Source organism: Vombatus ursinus, unplaced genomic scaffold (genome assembly GCF_900497805.2).
Source record: "Vombatus ursinus unplaced genomic scaffold, bare-nosed wombat genome assembly UNPS02014798.1, whole genome shotgun sequence".
Lineage (NCBI taxonomy): Eukaryota > Metazoa > Chordata > Mammalia > Diprotodontia > Vombatidae > Vombatus > Vombatus ursinus.
The window spans coordinates 22,871,729-22,898,650 of NW_020954576.1; the positions used below are offsets into that span (position 1 = coordinate 22,871,729).

Genomic DNA, 26,922 nt, shown 5'->3' on the forward strand with positions numbered 1-26,922 from the left:
CTTCCTGTATTATCTTTTCTATTTCCATGTACCAGCTGGACTAGACCTCTGAGTTTCTTTCTGACTCTGTAAGTCTGAGGTTTGTTAATCAAGAGCCATTCACTACTAGAAATGAACAGTTTTCAAAAGAAGAATTGCAAACTATAAATGACCACATAAAAACATGCACCAAATAACAGTAAGATAAATGCAAATGAAAACAACTGGGAGGTCTCATCCCACACTGTTGTCTCTATTACTGTGAGAGTATAGGCATATGGTTGCATTGTCAGCGGAGGTGTGAAGAGGCCCAACCATGCCGGATTTCAATTTTGTATTATTCCCACTCCCCATTCCCAAAAAAAGTGACCAAATTGTCCCTACCCTTTGACCCAGTGATCTTACTGCTTTTTGGGAATATACTCTAAGGAAGTCAAAGACAGAAACAGTTGTAGCAGCCCTCTCTGAGGTATAAAAGAACTCAGCCGAAATGGGAGATGATCAGTTGGGGAAGACTGGAAATACCATGGTGGCATGTAAATGCAATTGTGTGAAGTAAGAAATGAAAAAATATGAGGAATTAAAAGAAACGTGGAAAGATTTATATGAAGTAAGACAGAGTGAAATAACCAGAAGAAAGTAATGTACATAATAACTAGAACATTATAATTGAAAAGATCACTAAAAGAGGAGGCTGAACTTTGAGTGTAGCTGAAAAACCAACAAAGGTCTCAGGGAACAAATAATGAAACCTATTTCTTTCCTTTCAGCAAACGGGTGGAGGATTATTAAGACAAAATAGTTTATATACTGTCAAATATAGCCTCTCCATCAGATGTTTTTGACTAATTCAAGTTAAGTCAAGTCAAAAAGCATTTTTTAAATTTTTTTATTAATTTTTTTTAGTTTTAACTTTCACTTCCATAATCTTTTGAGTTTTAAATTTTCTCCCCTCCCCAAGACAGCTTAGGCTCTACATATACATTCTTATTAAACATATTTTCACATTAGTCATGCTGTAAAGAAGAATTAAAACCAATAGGAGAAACCACAAGAAAGAAGAAACAAAACAAACAAACAAAAAAAGAGCAAATAGTATGCTTCTATCTGCATTCAAACTCCATAGTTCTTTGTCTGGATGTGGATAGCATTTTCCCTCATGAGACTTTTGGAGATGTCTTAGATCCTTGCATGGCTGAGAAGAGCTAAGTCTATCAAAGTTCGTCATCACACAAGGTGGCTGTTAGTATGTACAGTGTTCTCCTGGTTCTGCTCATTTCACTCAGCATCAGTCCACACAAGTCTCAAAAAACATTTCTTAAGCACTCACTCCATGCCAGGCACTGTTCTAAGGGATGGGGATTAAAAAAAGAAGGCAAAAGGGCAGTTCTTGCCCACAAGTAGCTTATATTCTACTAAGGGAAACTCATAAACAATTAGGTAAATACAATATACATAGAGAATAAATAGAAGACATCCCTTGAGTGTATTTTTCTTTGTCAGTCTGGAGGAGGTTGTAAATGTAAAGACAAAAGGCATCAATAAAACAGTAAAAATAATAATAACAACAAAGAAAACTACCTATTCCTGTTATTTGTAATGATGTAAGTCTCTGCAATGACTTAGCTAGGACTCCTCATATTTCTCCTTAATAAAGTGTTCTTCATCAAAAAGCATCATGTAATATCTACTTGCAAATGCTATATACACAGAGAACTATACCAGTATGATTTCTCTTCCTCCAGAGAGTTTCAGGTGAATCATGTTAGGAGCTGGATGAAGGCATGAACCTAGGTTTGATGAAGGCAAAGTAACCTAAATAGCCGACCCACTTTTCACAGACTGATCTGGTCCACAGTCAACTTTCTTTATAATGGGAAGCAATGAGCCTCAGAATCCAGGACATTTCACCATCATCCTACCTGTGTTGTCCTAGAGTTCCATTTATGCTGTTCATTTTATTTCTGTTATCTCTGTTTACTAGCTTGAATCCTGACTTTGTTTTTGGATAGCATGTCTTTGTTTTTTGTCTCCCTGTAGGCTGTTCTCTTGATTCTGGATCCTGCCCATCACTCTTCCTTGGACCTTGATCTCTGATTTGTATCTCAAAGGTCTCTGTGCCACATTTCATCTTTGATTCACTAATGTAACTATCAACAGAGGAAGTGCACGGTAGAATAATAAATTTTAAAGATAAAAATATTAAAAATCTTAAATTCATTACATGAATACAGAGCAAAGTATTTATGTCCTACACAGACCATGATTAAACACCTGGATAGAAAGCAAGTTAAGTTTGTAACTGGAATGGAGTCAAGAGACGGTAGTTAATAAATTCTAGGACCTGAGTAGGCTGAGGAGATAAGGGAAAGTTGTACAATGTGGGTTTTGTTCTGTTATTTTTGTTTTTGCTACCATGGCAATAGCAAGTAACTTATAGACAAGGAAAAGAAAAAATAATTTGTTGTAGTGAATTTCATCACAAATAGCTCAGTAAGACACTATGACAGATCAGGATCACATTTGCCTTTGTAGATGTGACAGGACTTGATCTGTGTGACCTTTTTGTGGACAGAGGAATCTGTGTTGTAGGTTTAAGAACAGATTGGAAATTCACCGCCCACAAATATCCAGTGACCTAAGGTGGAAACATAGGTAGTTTCAAAAGGTTGTTCATTCCATTTTCCACCAGAGGGAGCTCCATATCTAACTAAAAATTCTTAGGTAGTCCTGACACAAGGAATTTCAAAATTTGATAATTCAAAGTATAAGATCATATCTAATTTTAAATCCTAAAAACCAGAAACACACTGTTTGTTCCTGTTCACATACTCAGTGCCTTGGCTGCTGCACAATGAACATATAAAAAGCATTAAAGAAAGTCATAAAGCTGATCTACTATGAACCCTAAAACCAAAAATCAGTACACTAGAATGTGGCCACACTAAGATCGAGAGAACCACAGAATCTCAGAGGCTACCGATCAATAAATCAATCTTTCTCACTATACATGATGCCTCCTCTCATCCTGCAATGGCCTGGGTGTGATAAAGGCTGGGATATCTCGGTAGGGAAAAGGAAAAATAGTCCAACTTCATAGATGCTCCCCAATGATGTCAATTACTACACTCTGAAGACACATATAACTGATTTAATGAAATCCCACAACTAATCTTACAAACCTTTAAGTATAAGGACATTTGGCTATACATTAAAATATACACACACACCTAGTTTTTCTAGCCTTTTAATTAAGCAAACTGTTCCAGTTACTTCCCCAACAGATAGGTGATTAGACTCTTTCCACCTGGGAAAAGACAGGTAAGCTTGTAATTATTTCAACAATCAAGATTAGGGAATTTAGAGTAGGTATTCTAATACTCTTTAGCTTGAGGTAGTAACATGAAAGAAGTCAGAGCAAAATGTTAATAGCATTCTAAACAGCCCAGTTAGCTCCCACACTGTTCCCAGTCTTCATTATAAGCACAGTATGAAAGTCAAAGTATTAACCAACAAGACCCCCTGTACAAGTGTCCCTTTATCTACAAAAGCCCCATCCCCAAACAGTTATGCATAAATCTAATCTTTATTCATCAAATAATTTTCTTTAAGTTCATATTAGTATTTCAGAAATGTTTTATCTTCACTTATGCTAGATCTCCATATAGTAATGGCTGCCTCTATAATAACAGGAATAATAACATTTTTAAAAAAATAAATGTTTGTCTTGGTCCAGGGCTGTAATTTCATTTGAGAAGGGGAACACCCTTGTGTGGAAACTCCCTCCATCAATATAGCTTAGCAAATAATATGTAAACCTAGTCTTAGAGAATTGTCCAGGGCACTGAGAAGTTAAATTTCTTGCCCAGGATCACACACCCAGTACTAAGTATCAGAGGTGAAATGCAGTTCTTCCTGAGCACAGGAAGCCCAGCAAGAATGGAAAGAAGCCTTCTGCCTCTTCTGCCTTGCTGTAGCCCAGATCCCACCTACTTGAGGGGTTTAAAGGGAGCCCTTCCCCCCCACATTCTTGCCAATAGCCTTCCTACCTGGCTACCCCACCCCACTCCATTTCCCTATGCTTTGGGAGGAAACCCAGAGCTCATTCCAACCTCTACCCACTTCTGAACAGTCCTGGGTGAGGCCCCTCCAGCCTCCAGGGTTATTCACACCACTTGGATGATCAGGGAGTCATCAACCACACACCTTCTGGCAAAATAGAGAACTTTTTGCTCTTAACACAAGGACTTAATATTTGCCCAGCCACTACTCTCTCCAGCCCACCAGGCCTTACCATGTACCCCAATACTACACCCTCCAGACCTCTCCCCAACCCTCAAGAAGTTAACAAGCATTTCTTAAGCCCTGGGGATAGAAAGAAAGGTAGAAACTAGGTCCCTGCCCTCAACGAGCTTGAATTCTAACAGGGGAGATAACACGTATATAACATGTTATTTAGAATAATAACAATATTATTGTTATATATCATATATGTGATGCATAATAACAATAATGAACACAAAATATTTACAGGGTAGATGGAAAGGTAATTTCAGAGATCAGACATTGATAGTATGATGGGAGGAGATCTGGGACAAGCCTCTCTCACAGAAGGTGGTATTGGAGCTAGGAAAGCAGGGAAATTAAGAGGTGGGCATGGGAGAGAGCCATTGAAAAGACATGAAATAGACAGCTGGGTTGTCCTATGTGAGGAGCAGAAATAGGTTAGTGTAGCTAGATCATGGAGTGCACTGAAGGGTGCAAAGTAGAAGATTGGAAAGGTTCGGAAGGGGGTGGGTCATGAAGGGCTTTAAATACCTAAGAGAGGGAATTATATTTGTCCTGGAGACATTTAAGTTTATTGAGTGTAGGGTTCCCATGGGAGGAATGACAGAGTCAGACCTGCAATTTAGGAAGATCATGTTGGCAGCAGAGTGGAGAATGGAATGGAATGGAGTGGAGAGAAACCTGAGGCAGGGAGATTAACCAGAAGGCTACTGCAGTAGTCCAGGTAAAACGTAATGAGGGTCTGTACTAGGGTAGTGGCTGTGTGAGCGGAGAGATGCCTGAAAGTTGCTTGGGACTCAGAACTTAGGTAACTTTTTACTGTTACAAAAAAAAAAAAAAACACCTTGAAAATTTGATTATAGAATACTCATCAAATCTACTACGAGTTCTACCAGAAATAAAGCTTAACATACTATCAGGCCCACGTATTCCAAAATATTCATAACAGCACTTTTTGTGGTAGCCAAAAACTGGAAATAAAGTAGATGCCCATCAGTTGTGGAATAGCTAAACAAATTGTGCTACATGAATACAATAGAATATTACTGTGTTGCAAGAAATGATGTATGAGATGAATACAGAGAAGCATGGAAAGGTCTAAATGAATTCATGCAGAACAAAGTAAGCAGAGCCAAGAAAGTAATATACACAGTAACCATAATAATGTAAATGGAAAGAACTACACACCTAAAATCAAAAATGAATTTAACAAAATCATAAAGTTCAATCAAGCAGGAGTTGAATGAAGAAATAGGAGAGGACACTCCCAACTTACCCTTTGTACAGGTGAGCGGTCCGCAAGTATCACGTATTCTACATATTTTCAGACTTTTACAACGTATCCATCCATTGTGCTGATTTTCTCCCCTCTCTAAAAATATTATGTGTCATATAGGATGGCTCGCTCTCTCTCTCTCTTTTTTTTCTTTTGGTGAAGGCAACTGGGTTAAGTGACTTGCCCAGAGTCACACAACTAGTGAGTGCTATGTGTCCGATTACAGAAGTGAACTCAGGTCCTCCTGACTCCAGGGCCAGTGCTCTATCCACAGCGCCACCTAGCTGCCCCTAGGATGGCTCTCTGAGAGGGGAAGGGAGCAATACTTGGCATAAGTATGGCAATATAAGAAACTGAAAATAACAATAAAAACTTATTTTTAAAAAAAGATGCTCTTAGGGAAAAGCTCTATTTTCAGTTTTACATACGGAAAATTTTTCAAACAATTAGAGATATCCTAAAGTAAAACAGACTGCCTTAGTAAGCAAGGGGCTCTCCATACAATTTACATTAGCCAACATGTATTAAAAGCCTACCATGTATAAGGCATCATACTAGGCATTAGAGATACAAAAAAATACAAAACAATCTCTGTTTCAAGGAACTTATATTTTACTAGGGAAATATAACATATACACAGACAAAAAGAACAAATCGATCACTAAACATGTATTAAGCACCTACTAAGTGCTGGCACTGTTCGAGGTGTTAGTGATACAAAAACAAAAATTAAACAATTTCTATCCTCGAGGAATTTACATTCTATGAGGGAAAAGATACTTATATAGCATATACAAAGTAAATTTTTTTTAAAATGGGGCAAGGGAGAAGGGACAGGAAAGGCTTCATGTAAGAAGCAGCATTTGATCTGAGCTTTGAAGGAAACTAGGGATTATAAGAGGCAAAGGTTAGGAGTATCTGCTTCCAGTCACAGAAGATGGCCAGTGTGGAAAGGCCAGGGAGAGGGGATGAAGTAAGGTCAGCAAGAAAGTAAATTTGGCCAAAACGAAACAGCTTTAGGAGACAGCACTAAAAACTGGAGAGAAAAGCTTCAGGGAGAAGGTGGCACCTGAGCTGACCATGTAAACGGAAAGGTGAAAAAGGGGTAGATTCCCAGAACAGGGAGCCTTTACAAAAAGCCCAGAGACATATCACAGCCTACCAAATTCAGGGAGCCATTAGCAAGCCAGGTTGGCTGTAACGTAGAGTACATGAAGGAAGTAACATGAAATAAATCTGCAAAGGTGGGTAGAAGGCAGGTTGTGCTGGGATATGAATGCCAGGCTTACAAATTTCTATTTAATCCTGGACAAGGGTTTTTAAACTAACAGATACAGACTTCCAAGGAGTCCACGATATCAAGTAAGATATTTGTAAAGTGCTCAGCCCAATGCCTGACACATAGTAACTATGTAAATATTTATTCTCTTCCCTTCCCTCCTCCTACCACCACCAACTATGAATTTTAAAGGAGATGGGAGAGGTGTCTATGAAATTGGATGGGGGAAAAGTTACAGCTTTATTTTCACTAACCTCTAAATGAAATTTAGGATTTCCTTCAATTATGAACAAAGGCAACAAAACATTATTTTGAGAAGAAATCCACAGGCTTCACTACACTCCCAAAGGGTATGCATAGGACACCCTGTACTAGAAGTAATAAAAACCCACTGAAGATGAAGTCAGAAAGTGGCATGGTCACTCCCAAGTCCTAGGAAAATTAATCAGCAGTTGTGTGGAGGATGGATTAGAAAAGGGAAGAGAGTGTTAACAGGGAGATCTATTAGGAGCCTTCTTCAAGCAGAAGCTGGATGACCAGTGGTCAGGAATGCAGTAAAAGGTATTCCTATTCATGTGTGGCTGGGCTGGCTGCCCTTCCAATTCTGAGATTCCAGCCACGTGTGGTGGCATACTTCTGTAACCCCTGCACTACCAGGGAGGCTGAGGCTTTGCTGAAGCAGGGCTAAAGCTGATTGGGTGTCCACACTAAGTCTCACACCAATCTGGTAATCCCTTGGGAGCTGGGGGGAAGGTGCTAAGCAATGGTGAAGCAGCCCAGGTCAGAAACTGAGTAGGTGAAAGCTTGTATGCTGATTAACATTGGAACTGGACTCAACAATACTCAATACACTGATTCCATAATTCTGTGAATACATATACAGCACTTAGTTATGTCCATAAGTTAGATTGTCATCTCAGAGGAGGGAAGAGACTGTCTATTAACAAGCAATGAACAGCACCTAGAACAATGCCAAACACATTATAATCACTAACACCTTATATAATAAGGTTAGTTACTATTGTCTCATGATATAATCGTAACACTTTGTGAGGGAACAGTAGAGAAAGAAAGATTCACATAAAAGTCGGACACAAGGCAAAAGTTTTAATAAAAAATTATTATTATTATTATTGATTTAGTGGTTTTTTTCTTCATATTTGTTACATTCATTATTGGGGAAAATACTGAAAGACACAGACAAGAATCCCATGAGGTGAAAAGGAAAGGATGGATTATAATCTGCACCAGGGGAAAGAATACCAAATATCTATGAGATTAGAAATCATCAAAGTAGTGAAATATAAATACAATCACTACGGCTACATTTGTGGGGTAAGGAAAACCAATTGAAGGAGCGAGAGCAAAGGGAATTCAAGAGAGAAGAATAAATGATAAGAAGGGATAGCAGAGAAGATGGAAGGCATTAGAACAGTTAATGGAAGGAGAAAACCACAGACAGCAATGTTATAGGAAGCAATAATAGGCCATGGACAAAAGCCAACATGTTTTTCAAGCAGAGAAGATGAGATGATTTAAGACATATAAATTACTATACTTTTGTTACTGCTCAGTATCACAAAGCGTCTATGCCTTGAAGCCAAAGTTTTTATTGAGCATTATTGATTCAACCACCATTTACTAAGAGACTACCATACACAAAACAGTATAATAGACACTGGGAGAGAGATAAAGATATTCAGTCTCTGCTTTCATGAAACTTACAGTCTAGTAGATGAGAGGAAGGTGTCAGGTGCAAGAAAGACAGCACTTAACAGAAATATTCAGTACCAAAGTACTACACTCTATTCTGCATTAGAGTTATTGTACAAGACGTACAAGCTGTTAAGCAAGGTCATACGGACGAAAGATCGTTTGTAACTAAGACCCAGAGGGAGAGCAGAAATCAGTGAAGTTTTTATGGAAGAGGTGGGAACTGAAGTAGACCCTAAGGTAGGCCCTGAAGGGCTTCAACAATTAATTGCATATAGCACTATAATACTCTACCCTGTACAAAAATTTTGGATTTACTTTTATTTCCCCAAACTACCCCTACGAATGAGACGATATATGTAAAGCACTTTGCAAACATTTGCTGTGTAAGTGTTAGCTATTATTATTATTATTAACAGAGATCACCTCCAAGTCATTTCTTGTACATTCGGTTTCCCGATTCCATTTTAAGCAAAATTCAGAGGTTGTTTGTTGAGGGGTTTTTTGGGAGGTGAGAGTGTACTTCCCTACCTGTGTGTAATCCCCAGTACTGTATCTATAGCAAACATTTATACTAACAATGAAAAAATCTAATGGTGCTGAAGCCCATGAACGTCAATCAGCTGTAGATATTTATATCTGCAGATATTTTCCCACTGAAGAAATTAGCTATGAAAGATTGTTCTGCAGACCTCTGTTTGGCCACATCCTATGCCTGATCACACACTAGCAAACAAAACTAATCAAAGAACCAGGCTCATCTGGCCCACTACAAAGCCCTGCAAGCTTCCCCTGGATCATCCATCCAGTTCAGCAATGCTTTTAGTCATCTCTTATCAAATTACTAGCAAAGTCAGTACGCTGATTACTCCAAGCCTTCTCCATTCTCCTCAAGTCTCCAAACCCATCCCATCTCATCTTATTATTTGTAAAGGTCTTTTTCTATATCCATTTTCTTTTCCTTTCCTCTCATCTCAGAAAAAGAGGAATCTCTTTTTCAAATCTAACTCTCCACCTGTGCTTCCAATTCTACTTCTTTCACTTCCTCTACAATCTTACCCAATTAACCCCACTTTATTAAGCATCTTCAGTATCTTCCTTCCCCTCTGCTTCTACACAGGCACACATCTCCTATATTTTGGAAAAATCATTCAACAGTGCTATCTCATCTAGCCATTTTCCCTTTATTTCTCACCTTCCCTTAAGGGCAATTGTGAGTGGTTCACACATGTTCCCTTCACTTCCTCACCCCTCATTTCCTCTTTCAGCCCCAGTAATCTGACTTTCATTTCCACTATTCTAAAATAAATGCATTTATCAAAGGATACCAATAGCTTTCTAATCATGAAATCTAAGGGCCTCCTCTCAGTATTCATTTTCCCTGACCTTTTCCATGTCTCTTTTTTTTAACTGTCTTGTCAACTGGCCTCTGTTATGCCTTGAAACATGGCTTACGAATGACCAAATTGCCAAAAGAATAACATGACTACTGTATGCCCTGTAGACTAGATCCTTTAACACAGATAAAAGTCAGAGGTTTTGTTGTGAAAGAACCATTGTCTCAGTATCCTGGTTCTCCTCCATCTCCATTGACTTGGATGGGTCTTCTTCCTCTGACTTTCCAATGCCTAAATGACAGCATTCTCCAAGTTTCAGTCCTCAGCTCTCATCTATGAGGCCTTCCTACTTCTAGTCTCTGTCCACTGTGAGCCTCATTTTCCCAAAATATTAATCTGATGACTGTGTAGCTCTTCATTGCCTCTGCAGTTCAAACTCCTCAGTTTGACATGCAAACTCCACAACAATCTGACCCCTCCCCATATACTGAATACCCTATATACTCTATACTTAATCCTCCCTTCCAAACTCTCCTATCCCCACCCTTGTACAAGTTCCTGATTCTATAACTTTTCTCATCCTGTTACCACTCCCTTCCCCAGCACTGCACTTGTCAAAATCTTTCTCATCCTTCAAAGAACAGCTCAAAAACTGCCTATGCAGTGATGGCTTCCTGACTGCCCCAACTTAAAGTGATCTCAATTGAACTCATTTGACATTTATTTATTTCCTAGTATCATTGTAAGTAAACCCCCTCTACCAACATGGATCTGAAAATTGTTTGGGACACCGGGGGGTCAAATGTCCCATCCAGAGTCACAAAACTAGCCATGTGTCAGAAGAGGGCTTTGAATCAAAGTGACCCTGACTTCCTATTCCATACTGCCTCACAGAGAGATATAGGTATAGTTACAGAGATACAGATACAGATGACATAGAGACAGATGATGAGATATAGATGATAAACAGATATGGATATAAATATAGATGATATAAACATGGAGACGGATGATAGAGATAGGTGATATGGATATAGATATATATGGACATATAGATATATAACTATAGTACAGAATTTTAAAAGCTATTATATAGTACTGCATATTTTAATATGGTGTATATGTGTCTATATATATACATATGTATGTATGTATGTATGTATATATAAAATTTCCGTCAACTAGGCTGTAAACTTCTTGAGAAAGGGGGCCTTGTTTTAAATTTATCTATCACCCTCAATATTTAGCACAGTGCCTTGCATAACAGGTACACAATCAACATTTGGTAACTGTTCACTTGATAAATAAGGTGGCCACCTGGATTCCCATGTTAGATCCAACAATGTGTAAAGTGAAACAATGATGGCCAGTTAGAAGTATCAGACAAAGCCTATGAAAACCAGAGACACCCACATACACAACTGAAGTGATAAGATAGTCTTCAGTAATGGGATTCTGGAGGCCAGTCACTCCCAAAAGCATCAAATCTACAGCTCATCTGCCTGGTCTGAGGATATCCTGAGAATTATATGACACCAGGATGCCAAAGCAGTTCCTGTAATATGAAATAAAGAAAGGAGGCAAGCAGTTAGAAATGGGGGTGGGGGGGGGGGGGTCCTGAAGAAATCAACACTCTCAATGGTCCAAAAGACTAGGTAAGCTTCAAGAGATGAGGAAGCATGTCTTCTTAATTATCTTCACAGCTGCACCAGGACCTAACACACTGCCTGGCACAGAGTAGGTGTTTAATTATTGATTGCCAAATGAATAATCGCAAAGACTGACTTGGTTTGGAGCAACCAGAGAGGAGGAAAGTCTTATGGACAACATTGCTCTGACCACAATGCACTCCCCACCCTCCCAAAAAAACCCTATTGACAACTTCAATCATCATCCATGAGCAACGAAGCCAGGATGGCCACTCATTTCAGTCCATACCAGGCAGTTTGTACAGGGAGAATACGACCATATAAGTGAAATAACAATGTTAACTAGAAATTCTCTCTCATCACCCCCCCCATCTCACCAATGCCAGAGGACATAGAAATTCACTAGAATCCTAGAATTTATCCTAGAAAAGGATAAATCCTGTCTGACTGATACTGCTTTAGAGACTCATTTTTCTTTAGGTTTAGAACTAAACAACTTAATGTTTATATAAATACCCTAACACCACAAATGTGCTGTAAAACCATTTAGAAACCATAAAATGGGGATACCTGTTAGAAGCTGGGGGGAAAGGGAGCTGCCAGGGCCTGCATCTACACTCCCAGTTGGGGAGGATAAGAGAACCAGACTAAAATATGATTGGGAAATATTTAACAAAATAAATAAAAATACAATAGAACACAGATAATGTTAATATGTGGTTTTGTAAGTCAACATGAGGCTGGCAGGATTTAGTGATCCCTTTGTTATTTCACTTTGACATCACTGATCTAAACATCTATACATTTATACTTAAGAGGTGAAGATCACAGATTTTTTTTTTAAACCTGTCAAAAATCATTCGGACTGCAAGATTTCTAGTTAACCTACAAATTCTGCATTGGCTCTGTACACCCATTGATAAACTAAATCACCTCCTCCCTCCCTAAGATTCACCCTCACATATTTTTCTGAACTTATTAAGAGGTTAAGGAAATAAAGCCTTGTAGCTGTAGCAAACACCCTCAGTGTCTTCCCCCCTAACTCTCCTCCCACTCAAAGGAAAAAAAAAAATCCCAAAGATTCCCATGAAAAACAAATAGGAAATAAAAAGGAGACAGAATATACTCATTTTTTTTTAAATCCACTGGCCTGATTCCCATCAGGTCCACTGTTGGCATCTCCTTCTCCTCCATACTCTTCCCCTGTAACATCAGGAGTAACTTGAAACCAGTCTTTAATGAGGAAAAAAGCAGGAGAAGCTGGGGAGCTGGTTTAAGTTTCTCCACTAAGGAAAACAAACATACTGTAACAGACATGAAAATAAGCACAAATCCAGATAGCCCAGGAAGAGCCAAAATAAATTCAGGCAAATCTAATAAAAATGGGTCAGTGGGCCTAAGGAAAGGCTGAATGAATACGTTCTTCCTTTTTATTTTGACCTCAGTTTCAAAAGAGAGTTTATGGGGATATTAAATGTTATAAGCAAATATCTTATGTTCTATAACTCTATTAAGATGGAAAGCAGGAATGACTAAGAGAAAAAACTCTATAGGTCAAGAATTTCTTTTTAAAAACTATTAGATTTTCAAGACTACTGTGATTATTTTGGGCCAAGTCTGCTTTAGAAAATCTTTGTGAAAAAAAAAGAAAAAAAAAAGAAAATCTTTGTGTATGAATCATATCCACCCATTAGACTGTAAGCAATTTGACAAGCTAGGATTGCCCCCCCCCATTTTATATCCTTAGTACCTAGCACAGTATATAGTAGGCATTTAATAAATCTTTGGTGAGTGTGTAATATTTTATCTCCCTACCATCCATGTCCCATCCAAAACAGGTCTCAAAACATCATACCACACCCTACTTCCTCCTCTCCCTACAAAGTCTTTCATGACTAACCCAATACGAAGGTTCATTCCTGTACTTAGCATTCTCCACACTCAGCATAATAACAATAAAAATAATAATAACAATAGCAGCTAGCATTTATATAGTCCTTTAAGGTTTGCAAAGCACTTACATAGGATCTCATTTGATCTTCACCACACTTGGAGGTAGGTGCTGTTACTATGCCCATTTTGTGAATAAGGAAACTGAGGCAAACAAAGATTAAGTGATTTGCTCAGGGTCACATAGCTAGTAAGAATCTGAAGCAGGATTTTAATTGAATTCAAATCAAGCACTTTGCTATCCTACCTAGCTCCCAATTTATACTCCCTTAACTCTGTACTTTTTAAGTTTTCTGTTCCATGTGTTACAGTTGTCACAATTACATTCCGAATTGCTTTAAGGCACAGACACACATTTCTTTTCTTCACCCTCCTGCTAGGTTTATTATTTATTATTAGTAACATCTCAGAAAAAAAAAGCAACTCCTATTCACACACAGCTGCTTGACAAGAGCTTTCTTAATGACCACCCTATAATGAGGTAATGTGAATACTGTTACTTCTGTTTTACAGATGAGGAAACTGAGCTAAATGAATTAGCCATGGTCTCATAAATAATAAGTACGAGCTGGGACTTGAACCCAGCCAGGTCTTCTGATCCTATGTAAGTAATTTCCAAGCCTCTAATTTTTCCAAAATTCTCCTTTATTACTTATTTCCAGTGAATCCCTGCAGGTAATAATTTTACACCTATCAATACTGGAGGCTAGGTACAGGAACCTTTCCTTCAGATGCCATAAAAGTAATTCTCTAAATACTTACTGCATACAGCACCAATACAGGATGCACCCTGATATTTGTTAATAATAAGGATGCTCTCCAGTACACTCAAAAGGAATCAAATCAAAAACTGATGAGGCCTGCCGTGGACTCATTTGGGAAGGCAGACAATTCAGATCATTCAAGTCCTGATCTCTGATAATCTAGTCACTAATTCCTCATCATTTATTAATTCCAGGAGACTTCTGTTCCAGGTCCTAAATAATCTGCCAGGCTGATTTTTATCTGCAAGATGATCTATATATTCTACAAAGAAAAAATAGAGAATTTTCAGACAATATGAGTTTTTCATTTTGGATTACATGTAAATAGTGGGATACTACCTTGAGGATTTAATGAGAGAATCCCAAATATCACCTCCATCTCCTATACTTCACTCAGAAATCTATAAAATATCCTAACTGCAGTAGCTTCTAATCCAGTCTCCTAGCCTCTTCCCTCTCCAATCCACTCTCCAAATAACTCCAAACAGCTACTCTTAAAACACATATCTGACCATATCATTCCACTTCCCCCTCATCAAAAATATCTTTTAAAACTCTCTATTGGGGCAGCTAGGTGGCACAGTGGATAGAGCTCTAGCCTGGGAGTCGGGAAGACCTCAATTCAAACACGGCCTCAGACACTTGACATGACACTTACTAGCTGTGTGACCCTGGGCAAGTCACTTAACCCTGATTGCCTCACCCAAAAGCAAAAAACAAAATATAAATCCTCTATTCCCCCAGGAGGGCCATCTCCAGTCGTCCTAATCTATACCTTGCCACCGGACCCAGATGGCTCCAGAGGAGAAAGGGAGACTGGTGACTTTGCACAGCCCTCCCTCACTTAAATCTAATTCACTTGCATGTCATGGCATCACCTCCCTGATGTCATGGTCCTCTTCAAGAATAAAAGACACAGGGACAGCTAGGTGGTGCAGTGGATACAGCACCGGCTCTGAAGTCAGGAGGACGTGAGTTCAAATCTGGCCTCAGACCAAACACTTGACACTTACTAGCTGTGTGACCCTGGGCAAGTCACTTAACCCCAATTGCCTAAATAAAAAAAAAAAAAAAAGAATAAAAGACACGCAACAACAATTGCCTCTAGGGGGAAAAGAATTAATCCTCACCCTGAAAATAAAGTCCTCCATAATCTCACTCCTACCTATTTTTCCAGTCTTATTTCACGTTCCAGGTAAACACACCTTCTAGTTCCCTGTATAGAACACTGAGTCTCCTGTGAGACTCTGTGCCTTTTTCAGGTCCTCTATTTTCGAAATGTACCACCTCCTTAACCTCTACTCCCTAAAATCCCCCAGCTTACTTCAGGACACAGCTCAAGTGGCCTTCCTAACAAAAGGCCTACCTTGATCCTCCCAATTCCCAGCATTCTCTCCATTCCTGAGATTACTTTGCACACACATACTTTGCACTTACTTACATATACATGTGGTATTCCCTCCCTCTCATAGAATGCAAGCACTTGGAGAACAAGAAGTGTTTCTTTTTTTTTCTTTGTAGCCTCAGGGCTTTGCACACAGTAGGTATTTTAAAATGCATGTTTCCTTAAATATCCAGGGTTGCAAGTGCCTGCTGTCCATCTAAACTAAGGAGTGAAAAGAAAGCAATTTGTTTTCCAATCAGAAATACAACATGCTTGCACAATTTATCTCCATTTCAAGAAAACAACTGGTTACCACGTCTTGGCACTTCAAAATTTAAATTATAGGTCAATTATGGGGCAAGGTAAGTATTTGGGAGATAGTATTTCCACCTCTTTATGGTTAGAAACAAAAACTGTCACATGTGTTTTAGACCCTAATATATATACACAAGCTAACACATACTGTATGTCTCTGTTTCCCTAGAGAGGCAAAAAAGACCACAGAATTAGAGTTGGAAGGAATCTTAGAAGTCACCTAGTCCAATGCCCTCATTTTACTTGCCTAGAAACTGAAACTTGCAAAGACGACAAGAGATGCCCAAGGTCACAAAGCCAGTGAGTGCTCACGATTCAAACAAACACCCTTTTTTTCCATAGTGAGAGCGCTGCATCACTACACATGCTGCTTCCTCCACGTTCATAAACATCTTTCAATCAATCAATAAACATGCCAGGCAATGTTCTAGCCCCTGCAGATACAAATATAAAAGTCAGTTATTGGACTCAAGGAGTTTACATTGAGAGAGGAGGAAGAGGACATAACATGCTAATAGGTTAGTAAATTAAATATCTATACAAAATGAATACAAAATTATTTTCTGGCTTGTAGAAGTGAGGAGTAATTAGGGAACTCAAGAAAAGCCTCTTAGAAGAGGTGACACTTAACTGTGCCTGGAAGGGTATTTAGGGGTTCCTATAGATTGAGTGAAGAGAGAGCATTCCAAAGCATGGAAAGTCTGAACAAAGTGGGGGGAGAGGGGGAGGGACATGAAATGGAATGTCAAACTACTGGGAAGAGACAGTAGGTCACTTTTGCTGGAGCCTAGGAGGTCATGAGAGAGGATAATAAGTAATCAGTCTGGAAAGATAGGCAGGAGCCGGAGCAGCATAACTAATGGGAACCCAGGAAGATCTGGGTTCACATTTATCCTTTGTTACATTCTGTGTGACTATGGGTAAATCACTTAACTCAGGCAACTCTCCAAGAGTGTAAGTTGCAGGTGAATAGTTCATCCAGCAGTGGCAGAAAGAGGTGCACAGTGGGATTTCCTCAAACAAACAAAAATTAAAAAAACAACAACTGAGGCAGAACAATACAGTGGAAAAAGCACAGATTTAGAGTCAGAGAACCTCAGCTCAAATCCCAACTTTGACATTCACTAGTAGTACAGTTTTAAACAAATCACTTAATCTCTGTGGGCCTCAGTTTCCTCATTTGTAAAATGAGAGAGGTGGACTAGATGACCTCTAAGGTCTCTTCCAACACTCTATGATCTTAGGATCTAAATAATTCATGTACATACATTGGGATTCAACTTGTGTTTTCATTGCTATGAGGAAACTCTCTCTGCCAGTACAGGTGGCACCTTCCTTGCAATTTATAGTTGATGACTTCAATTCTGCAATTTATAGTCTTAGCTGAGAGGGAGGTCTAAACTTTAGGCTCACTTTTTACTAGCTGTGTGACCCTGGGCAAGTCACTTCATACAAATACTTACTTCACCTCCTAATTGGCTTTTAAATTTAATTAAGTTACCAAGTACTTCATCTCTCACTATTAGAGTCCCATTGGCAGTGTGTGGCAGAAGTGAGACTTAAAACCTAGGTCCTCCTGACCCCAAAGGCTAGCTCTCCATCCACTACCCAAGGTTACCATATGTGTGTGTCTATGCATGTGAGTATACACAGATAAATAAATTATGACGGTATACACTCTATTATGCGAGTTTTAAGCTTTAAGAGATTAAAGCTCTGAGACCAGACACTTGACACTAGCTGTGTGACCCTGGGCAAGTCACTTAACCCCAACTGCCTCACCAAAAAAAAAAAAAAAGAGAGAGAGAGAGAACGAGATCAGACCTGCGCAGAGAGTTTTGAGACACACTGTATATGTTGCATGTATGTGTATAAATGTATATAACAATTAACATTTACATAGCACTTACTATATGCTATTTTATCCCCATTTTACAGATAGGGAAACTAAAGCAAACAGAGGTTAAGTGTTGGATGCCAAATGTGAACTCAAGTGCACGTCAACACACATTCTCTCTCTCTCTCCCTTCTCCCCTCTCCCCTTTCTCTCTCTCTCTTCCAGAGCAGTCCAGCCTAGGCAAGCACCACTACTGGCACTTCCTTCCAGGCACAGAGTTTTTTCCCCCCTCCCCAAACCTACTTGCCCAAATCAGAAAGCTTCTCCGGTGGCTCTCCCCCAATCCGCAGCGCCCGCTCCTCCTTCGGGGTGGGTCTATTTACCTAATTCCCGCCCTCCCCCGCCCCCGTCCCTTGCCAGCTAAGGTGTCTCCGCTCTCTTCCCCAGGTGAAATCCACCTCCCTAACCCCACCTGCCCGCCCTCACACATGTCCTTCTCCCTACCTTAGTGGTAAGGAAGAACAAGGACCTGGGTACAGGGGGGATAAGGGCAGACAGGCCAGAGTTGGAGAGATGGGCTCCCAAGCACGCACGTCCCTCCATGGCAACCCTTTAAACACGTGGGCTGGTGCCCAAGGCTTGGAACGTCAAAGGTGGTCCCGCCTCCAGCCTGGTAGCTGGGATCAGGTCCCCCTCTCCCACTGTCCTTGTATAGGGCAAGCTCCTTGTCGCCTCTCACCGCCAGGGCATTCGGCGCCCCTTCCAGCCTCCTTCCTTGTGCCCCCACTCACCCCGCCCAACCCCACCACGGCATCCTTGGTGATGTGTGTGGTGCTCACACACACAGGTGAGCAAGTTTGCCCCGTACCTGCATAGGCAGCGCTCGCACACTAAGCCCCGGCTCCCTTTGCACACAGTGTAAGCCAAGGGCTCCGACCTGAAGAGCAGCTCCCCGGGCCGCAGCGGAGCCAGAGCCCGGAGTCCGTTTCCCCTGCTCGGACTCCTGAATTTCTCCAGCTTGGACCTCTCCATCTTCTCTCCAAGGCAAGGAGCCGCGCACTCAGCTCAGTCCTCTCACCCACTAGCTGAGCGAGAACTCCCGGGCTTCCAGGGCTCCCGCGCCTGCGCTTTACACTCGCGCGTAGCCAAGGTAGGCGGGGGCCAGTTTCCACTACTTAGCCAGTCCACTGAGCATGCCCAGGGCCAGAAGGCCGGAGTCCGGGGGAAGGTGCTTCCAAGAGTTGTATTGCAGATAGCTAGCTAGCGCTCTGACCTTACCATTATGCACGCTTTGATCCTCCTTGGCTTGTCCCCGGGGAATTGCATTTCTTCAAGGTAATCAGATACCTTATGGGATATGGAGGATAATCCAGCGGAGAAAACTGAGCAGCGAGACAGCAGTGTCACAAAAACCTAGCAAGAAGAGAGTGTCTGGGAGGATGGAAGGGTCAGCAGCGTCAAATGCTGCTAAGAGGCCGTTCAGTTTAACAGTTAGGAAATAATACTAATAATAATAGCTAGCATCATACAGCACTTTAAGTTTGTAAAGGGCTTTACAAATATTGTCTCATATATTCTCACCACAACCCTATAAGGTAGGTTTTGTTTTTATCCCCACATTACAGATGAGGAAACTGAGGCAGATGTTAAGTGAATGGCCCAGGATCACTACAGGTAGTAAGTGTCTGACACTGGATTTGAACTCGGGTTTTCTTGAGTCCAGGTCCAGGAGGCTACCCATTATTCCCCCTAGCTGCCTTGGAGTAGGTTGCCTGGAAGAAGACAGTTTCCACTGAGATGTAGGGTTGTAGCCAGATGGCAAGAGATTAAAAAGTAAGGGGCAGCCAGGTGGTGCAGTGGCTGGGCCTGCAATCTGGAATATCTGAGTTCAAATCCTACCTCAGACACTTACTAGCTGTGTAACCCTGGGCAAGTCACTTAGCCCCTATTTGCCTCGGTTTTTCATCTGTAAAATGGGGACACACTGGAAAAGTAGATGGCAAACTACTCCAGTATCTTTGTCCTGTAGAGTCAGACTGGAGGACAACAACAAAGGAAGGTAGGGAAGTAAAGTGTAGACAGACCATCATAAAAGAACTATTTATTTTTAGCAGACTTTTAGATCCCTCTTCTCTGAAATCATCTAAATCCCAAGGCAGCTACAACAGAATGGGAACTATTTACATATGTGTGCTGAAGTTTAAGAAAATTATTAAATTTTCAGTGTGAGCATTTATACTCCAGAAATGGCTACAAACCAGGGCTTATTATTGTCCATTGATTGTCTCAACTTAAAAGAGTGATGGAGAAAATGTTAATAATGCTGATTAAACTTAAAAGTGTATCCCTCTGTACATTTTATTGGAAGAGCTGGTTGTTAAACATTTATTGGTACATGCCTGGATCTATATCTTATCTTTTACTGTATTTCTCACAATTTGTTGCAATAAATACCTGCAATAAATGTTTCTTAATTGAAATAGAAATATAGGGTCTTTTTTTTTTGTTTTGTAAAAGATAAAGTGCCACATACATACATAGGCACAAGTAAATATTGCCAAGTTATATTAATAATCATTAGAATCATAGAAATTTTAAGTTTGATTTAATTCATTTCAGAAGGAGTTATTTGTTACTTACTGATTTGTTACTTTCTGATAACATACAAGGGAGCATATGGTGAAAATTGGTTTGACTGGGAAGCCTTCAGCACACCAGGATGCATATCTAAGGCTAATAAACTCAGAGACTGAGCATTACCCACCCCCTCCTCAAACCTCTTGCCAGGTGGCACAGTTAGAGTTAAGTTGCCTATATCACTGTTCCTCATTCCTCACTTCTAATTAGGAAATTTTAAAAATACTGGCATTTCACTGGTCTGAACTGTACTGTCTTCCACTGTGGATGGTAGAGCAATTTCGTATTGGTGCCTAGCCAGCAGTTAGGTGGAACAGTAGATAGAGTCAGGAAACTCAAATCTGGCCTCAAATACTTATTGGCTGTATGACCCTGAGCAAATCATCTAATCTCTGTTTGCCTCAGTTTCCTTATCAATAAAATGGAGATAATAATAGCACCTACCTCCCAAGGTTGTTGTAAGGACCAAATAAGATATCTGTAAAGCACTTGGCACAGTGCCTGGCACATAGTAGGAGCTTAATAAGTGCTTGCTTCCTTTGTGGAAAGCTCTTTGTAAATTTGAGTCCTGAGGGGCCCTGGTACCAGAGTTCAAAAGCTGGTACAAGGTTCCACATCCAGAAGACAGCCTACTGTTCCCTGTGTGCTACACTCCAACAGGGACAATGAAGGCCACACCTGGAGACCATTCCCTGTGGTCATCAGCATTCCTCCTCTCTTTGTTAATAGTAATAAAGTTTTGTTAACTGCTATCGCTAAATGGCTCTGCTGCTCCTTATCCAAACTGTCCTGCGTGATACCTAGGAACCAAAGAGGAAAAAGCAAAAATGAATCAGCCCTTGCCCTCAAAGACTTACATCTACAGCAGAGACACTGCAGGTCTACAGATAATCTGAGTAAATACAAGATAATTGGAGGAGGAGAAGAATGCTCATAATAGTTTGACAATGGGGAGGGGGTGAGATAGTGTCTTCTAGGAGGTGGCACCTGAGTTAAACCTTGCCGGAATTCTACTAGTTTAATGAAACAGGAATGCATTTTGGGTAGTGGGGATAGCCTATGGGAAGGCCCAAAGGCAAGAAATGGATTGAATCCTAGAAACACCAAGTAGGCTGGTTTGGTTAAAATGTAGAAAACATTAAGTGAACTAATATGAAATGTCTGAAAAGACCAGTGTTGTTATTATTGCTGTTCACCCTTCATTTTTTTTAATTAATTTAATTTGGTTTATCAACAATCACTTCCATAGGCTTTTGAGTTTAAAATTTTTCTCCCCCTTCCTCCCCACTACCCTCCCCAAGATTGTGCACAATCTGATATAAGCTATACATATATATTCCTATTAAACATTTTCATATTAGTGATGTTATAAGTAAGAGTTAGAACCAATAGGAGGAACCACCAGAAAGTCACCCTTCATTTCTGAAGAGGACTAATGATATCACAAATGAGTGATGTCTTGATTTGAGTATAAATTGTATTTAAATGAGGCGGAGTAGCACAAATCATCAACCGGTGGCTGATGTCCCGGGCCAAGACAAGAGTAAGGACACCTGGCAACAGCTCGAGATGCAGTAGATGACCTTGGCAGTTTTCATGTCTCACCAAGCTCTAAATGCTAAGTGCTTCAGCCTCCTTCATGGCCATTGGAACAAATTGTTCATGTCCATCCATTAGGCTAGGAAAAGTCTTCTCATGTTTGGGGTAGGCATTCCCCTAACTCACCAACAGGTTTGAAGCTTGTTGGCTACGCTCACCCTGGTTTAGTGCATCTGCCGAGATAGCTGGTGTGACCACTGAGCATGCTACAGCTTCTTGGAGCCACAGGAGTGAGTTGGGTGACCCATGGACATCAAAGGTGAGCAAGCAGCTCTAAAAAGGGCTCCGTAAGCCCTCTCACCAGAAGTGCTAGTCCTCCCTGAACACCCTATACACTTTAGGAAAGGTCAATAGGAGCCAAATTGAAGAGATACTTTAAATGTTGGCCTAATGTCCATGGGGTTTTCTGGGCAAAGATACTATATTGGTTTTGCCATTTCCTTCTCCAATGTGTCCCCATTTTATAGATGTAGAACTGAGACAAATAGGGGTTAAGTGACTCGCCCAGGATCACACAGCTAGTAAGTGTCTGAGGCTGGATTTGAATTCAGATCTTCCTAGAGGTAGTAGGGAAACACCAAAGATATGGTCATACCTATATTCTCAGAATATTTAAATGTATCTGTGATTTCATCCATTTGAAAGTTCCCTCAATGGTGCAGATCACAACCTATTCATATTTGCCATCCCATGTAACTCTCATCCATATCTTCCCATAAATTTGCTATGGGACAGTGGGAGTGGGGGCCCTCTCTGGGGGTAAGGGCACTACTCAATGTCCTAAAGGTCTTCCTTAATTTCTCCTAAAAGTGAAAGTATAACAGCACAGTACTCTGGCTCATAGTTATATACCAGTTATATGTTGCAGCCTGCTTATACCTACTGTGCCCATTTCCATTGCCTTCTGGGTGACATTTATCTTTAATTCTTCAAAGATGGTTGAATTCTTTGTCTCACCTCCATACAGGAACAGTGGAAGGATGTTGGTATTAAAAAGATGGCCTTTTGCTCACTTCAGCAGCACATATACTAAAATTGGAATACCAAGAAGATTAGCATAGCCCCTATGCAAGGATAATATGAAACTAGGAATCTTGATTGCATATATGGAAGACATTTTGTTCAAAAAGACATGAAAAATGACATTTTTTGATGAAAAATGCTCCAAATCACTAATAATGAGAGAAATGAACATTTAAGTAACTCTGACTTTACCTCACTCACATCAGATTGCCAAAAATGACCAAAATGGAAAATGGCAATTGTTGGAGGAGTTGAAGGACAGCTAATGCACTGTTGGTAGAGCTGTGAATGAGTCCAACGATTCTGTAAAGCAATTTGAAACTCTGCTTCAAAAATTACTAAACTGGAACAAGTTGCAGTATATGAATATAATGGAATACTATTGTTCCATAAGAAATAATGAGCAGGCAGACTTCAGAAAAACCTGGAAAGACTAACATGAACTGAGTGAAGTGAGCAGAACCAGGAGAACATTGTACACAGTAACAGCAACATTGTGCAACGCCCAATTTTGGTAGACTTAACTCTTCTCAGCAACACAAGTATCTAAGACAATTTCAAAAGACTTATGATGTAAAATGCTGTCCACATCCAGAAAAAGAATTAAGGAGTCTGAATGCAGATTGAAGCATACTATTTTCTTTCTCTCTTTTTTTGTTTCTTCTTTCTCATGGTTTTCCCCTTTCATTCTAATTCTTCTTCACAACATGACTAATGTGAAAATATTTAATGTGATTGTACGTGTATAGCCTATATCAGATTGCAGGCCATCTTGGGAAGGGGGAGTGGAGGGAAGGGGAGAAACTTTAGAATTCAAAATCTTATAGAAGTGAATGTTGAAAACTAAAAACAAATAAAATTTTGTAAAAATTTCAAAAAAAATTACTAAGCTGTGCATACCCTTTGATGCATTGCACCACTAATTAGATACCCCAAAGAAATCAAACAAAGAAGAAAAAGACCCATTTGTACAAAAATATTTACAGGAACACCTTTTGTTGAACAAAAAGCTGGAAACTAAGAGAGTGCCTATCAAGTTGGGGTGGGAGGGTATGCTGGAACAAACTCTGGTATGTTAATGTAATGGAATATTATTAAGCCATAAGAAATTATGAAAGCGGTTGGATTCAGAGCAACCTGGGAAGATATATGAACTGATTCAGAGTGAAATGAGCAGAACCAGGAGAACAATTCATATAATTTGTACCATCACTTATAAAACACTGTAAAGGAAAACAACTTTGAAAGACTTAAAAAAAAATCTGATCAATTTAATGACCAATCACAATTCTGGAAAATTAATAATGAAGCATGGTGGAGAGGTGATGGACTGCAAGGCAGAATACATTTTCAGACATGACCATTACTGACACAAAATTGTTTTAACTGACTATACTTTTCTTACAGGGGAGGAATTTGATTTATGGAGGAGAGTATGGGGAAGGGGGGAAAAAGTAAAGCAATACAGAAAGAAAAGAGTGACAAAGAAACATTTAATATTGATACAGAAGAGAGCAGAAAGAAGGGAATAAAGACAAAGAGAAATGCAAAGGATAGCACACTAGACTTGGGAGTCAGGAAGATCTGAATTCAAATTTTGCCTCAGATACTTACTGTCTTGTGACCCTGGGCAAGTCATTTAACTTCTCTGGGCCTCAGTTTCCTCATCTGTAAAATGAGGGAGTTGGACTGGAGGGAATCTAGAGTACCTACAGGCCCTAAATCTATGATCTTATGGTCTTATATCCTTTTTTGAAAAAGCTGTATGTAATAGATACACAGTTTTCCATACAATCCCTCTTGCTTGGTTTTGTTTGTATATGGAAATGTTAATCTGTTGATGATTTCCTGGTGATAATAAAATTTTTTTAACAAAAATAAAAATATAGGCCGTATCTTTCATAAGAAGCTTGGGGTCAGTAAAGGAGCTTCGCAATGTCCAGAAAGCAATCCAACATGCTCTTCCCCTTTTGTATTATAGGGCCAACCTATTATCCATCTCTACTGACTATCCCAGAGATGTATACCAATGGATGAGCACTACTGGCATCTGGGTAGTACAATGAATAGTCCTGGACCTGGAATCAGGAAGACCCAAGTTCAAATATAGCATCACACACCTATGTGACCATGGGTAACTCATTTAACCTCTGTCTGCCCCCACTTTCTTTAAAATGGGAATAATAATAGCATCTACCTCCCAGAATTGTTGTGAGGATCAAATGAGATAATATTTGTAAAGCACTTTGTAAACTTTTAATTGTTATATAAATGCTATTATTATTATTATTACTATGTAGGTAATCCGTCCAAATGCACATTGTGATCAGGCAATAGATACTATTCATTCACTTGATCTTTCCTGTGTGGGTGGTCAAGCAAAACTATTTTAACATATAATGACATATCTCTCCCAGAAGACAGTGTTCCAGGGCTTGATATAATCAGCACAATGTAATTCAGAAACAGAAATATCTGAAGGATCTTACCATTGACAAGGAATCCATCTTGGACCTAGACAAAACACTAGTTTTCCTCCATCACAGCAATAAACACTATGATTGAGCGTACATTTCCCTGTTTTGTGCCTCACTGATGTTTCTGATAAGAGGGTTGTTGCATAGGATGATTTCTGTTGTTGTATATTTCAAAGAATCTTGAATGTGTACATGGATGACACTTTCTTGGAAAAAAGCCTTAAGGCAATATTTTGTTCTAAAAATCATATGGTTTTCCCCCACAAACAATAAACAAAAAACATAGTGGGATCTTATATTATCTACAATGTAGATTCTATATCAGGGATGTGGAACCTGTGTCCTCAAGGCCACATGACTGAATCCAAACTTCACAGAACAAATCCCCTTAAAAGGATGTGTTCTGTAAAACTTGGACTCAGTCAAAAGGCCCCACCCGAGGACCTAGAAGGCCACATGTGGCCCTGAGGCCGCAGGTTCCCCCCTCCCCGTCTATATCATTCATTTTTCATTAGAGGAACCAGAATTGAAGAATTCCTTGAGGGAGAAATTTTTTGCATGAATTGATGTGCCTGTCCCTTCTAGAGCTATAAAATGGTAAAAATGCATTCCGTATTTGAATGCCAATTTCAAAAACCTACTTGTTCTATACTAATACCTTCATCAAGAATACCTTCAACTAAGAGACAGGGTCAAAAGAGAGAATAGAGTAAAGAGGGGATGGGATAGGATGAAGGGAAATATAGTTAGTTTTTTACAACATGACTACTATGAAAGTGTTTTGCATGACTACACATGTATAACCTGTATTGAGTTGCTTCCCATCTCAATGAGGGTGGGTGGGGAGGAAGGAAGGGAAAGAATTTGGAACCCAAAGCTTTAAAAACAAATATTAAAAATTGTTTTTACATGCAATTGGGAAATAAGCTATACAAGCAATGGGATATAGAAATCTATCCTGCCCTACAGGAAAATATAAGGGAAAGGGAATAATAGAAGGGGTAGACATGATAGAAGGGAGGGCAGATTAGTGGAAGTGGTATTCAGAATGCACCCTATCTTGGGGTGGGGGAGGGGAGAGATGGGGAGAAAATTTGGAATTCAAAATCTTATAGAAATTAATGTTGAAAACTAAAAATTAATTAATTAATTAATTTTAAAAATACCATCAATTCACATATAAATGACTCTCATTTTATCTTTTTAGCTCAGAATTTTTTCAAAAGTTTTTATAAAGAAAAAAGTTACTGGGGGCTTGTTGTTTGTGACATGTTTTCAGATGTTCCCAGAGAGAGCAAAATTATCTGGATGGGGACAAAATGTGAGCCACAATTAAAAAGGTAGATAGATTTTCAGGATAGTGTACAATCGTTCCTTTATGTAATAGGAACTATATTATTAATAATATTATGTTAA

The 26,922-nt window shown here is 39.6% G+C and overlaps 1 protein-coding gene and 1 non-coding gene across 2 annotated transcripts in view; one reads left to right on the forward strand and one right to left on the reverse strand.

Moving 5' to 3' along the window:
• LOC114049841 (histone-lysine N-methyltransferase SMYD3-like) overlaps window positions 1-18,882 on the reverse strand; it is a 1,050,735-nt gene extending 1,031,853 nt beyond the window's left edge. Inside the window, exon 1 of the mRNA XM_027871267.1 lies at window positions 18,639-18,882. Coding sequence (XP_027727068.1) covers window positions 18,639-18,802 — 164 coding nt within the window. The 5' untranslated portion in view covers window positions 18,803-18,882. The remainder of the gene's footprint in view (window positions 1-18,638) is intronic.
• A 4,129-nt stretch (window positions 18,883-23,011) lies between these two features.
• On the forward strand, window positions 23,012-23,114 carry LOC114050262. The gene has a single exon (XR_003569967.1). It is a non-coding gene; the product is annotated as a U6 spliceosomal RNA (small nuclear RNA).
• Window positions 23,115-26,922: the final 3,808 nt, after the last annotated feature.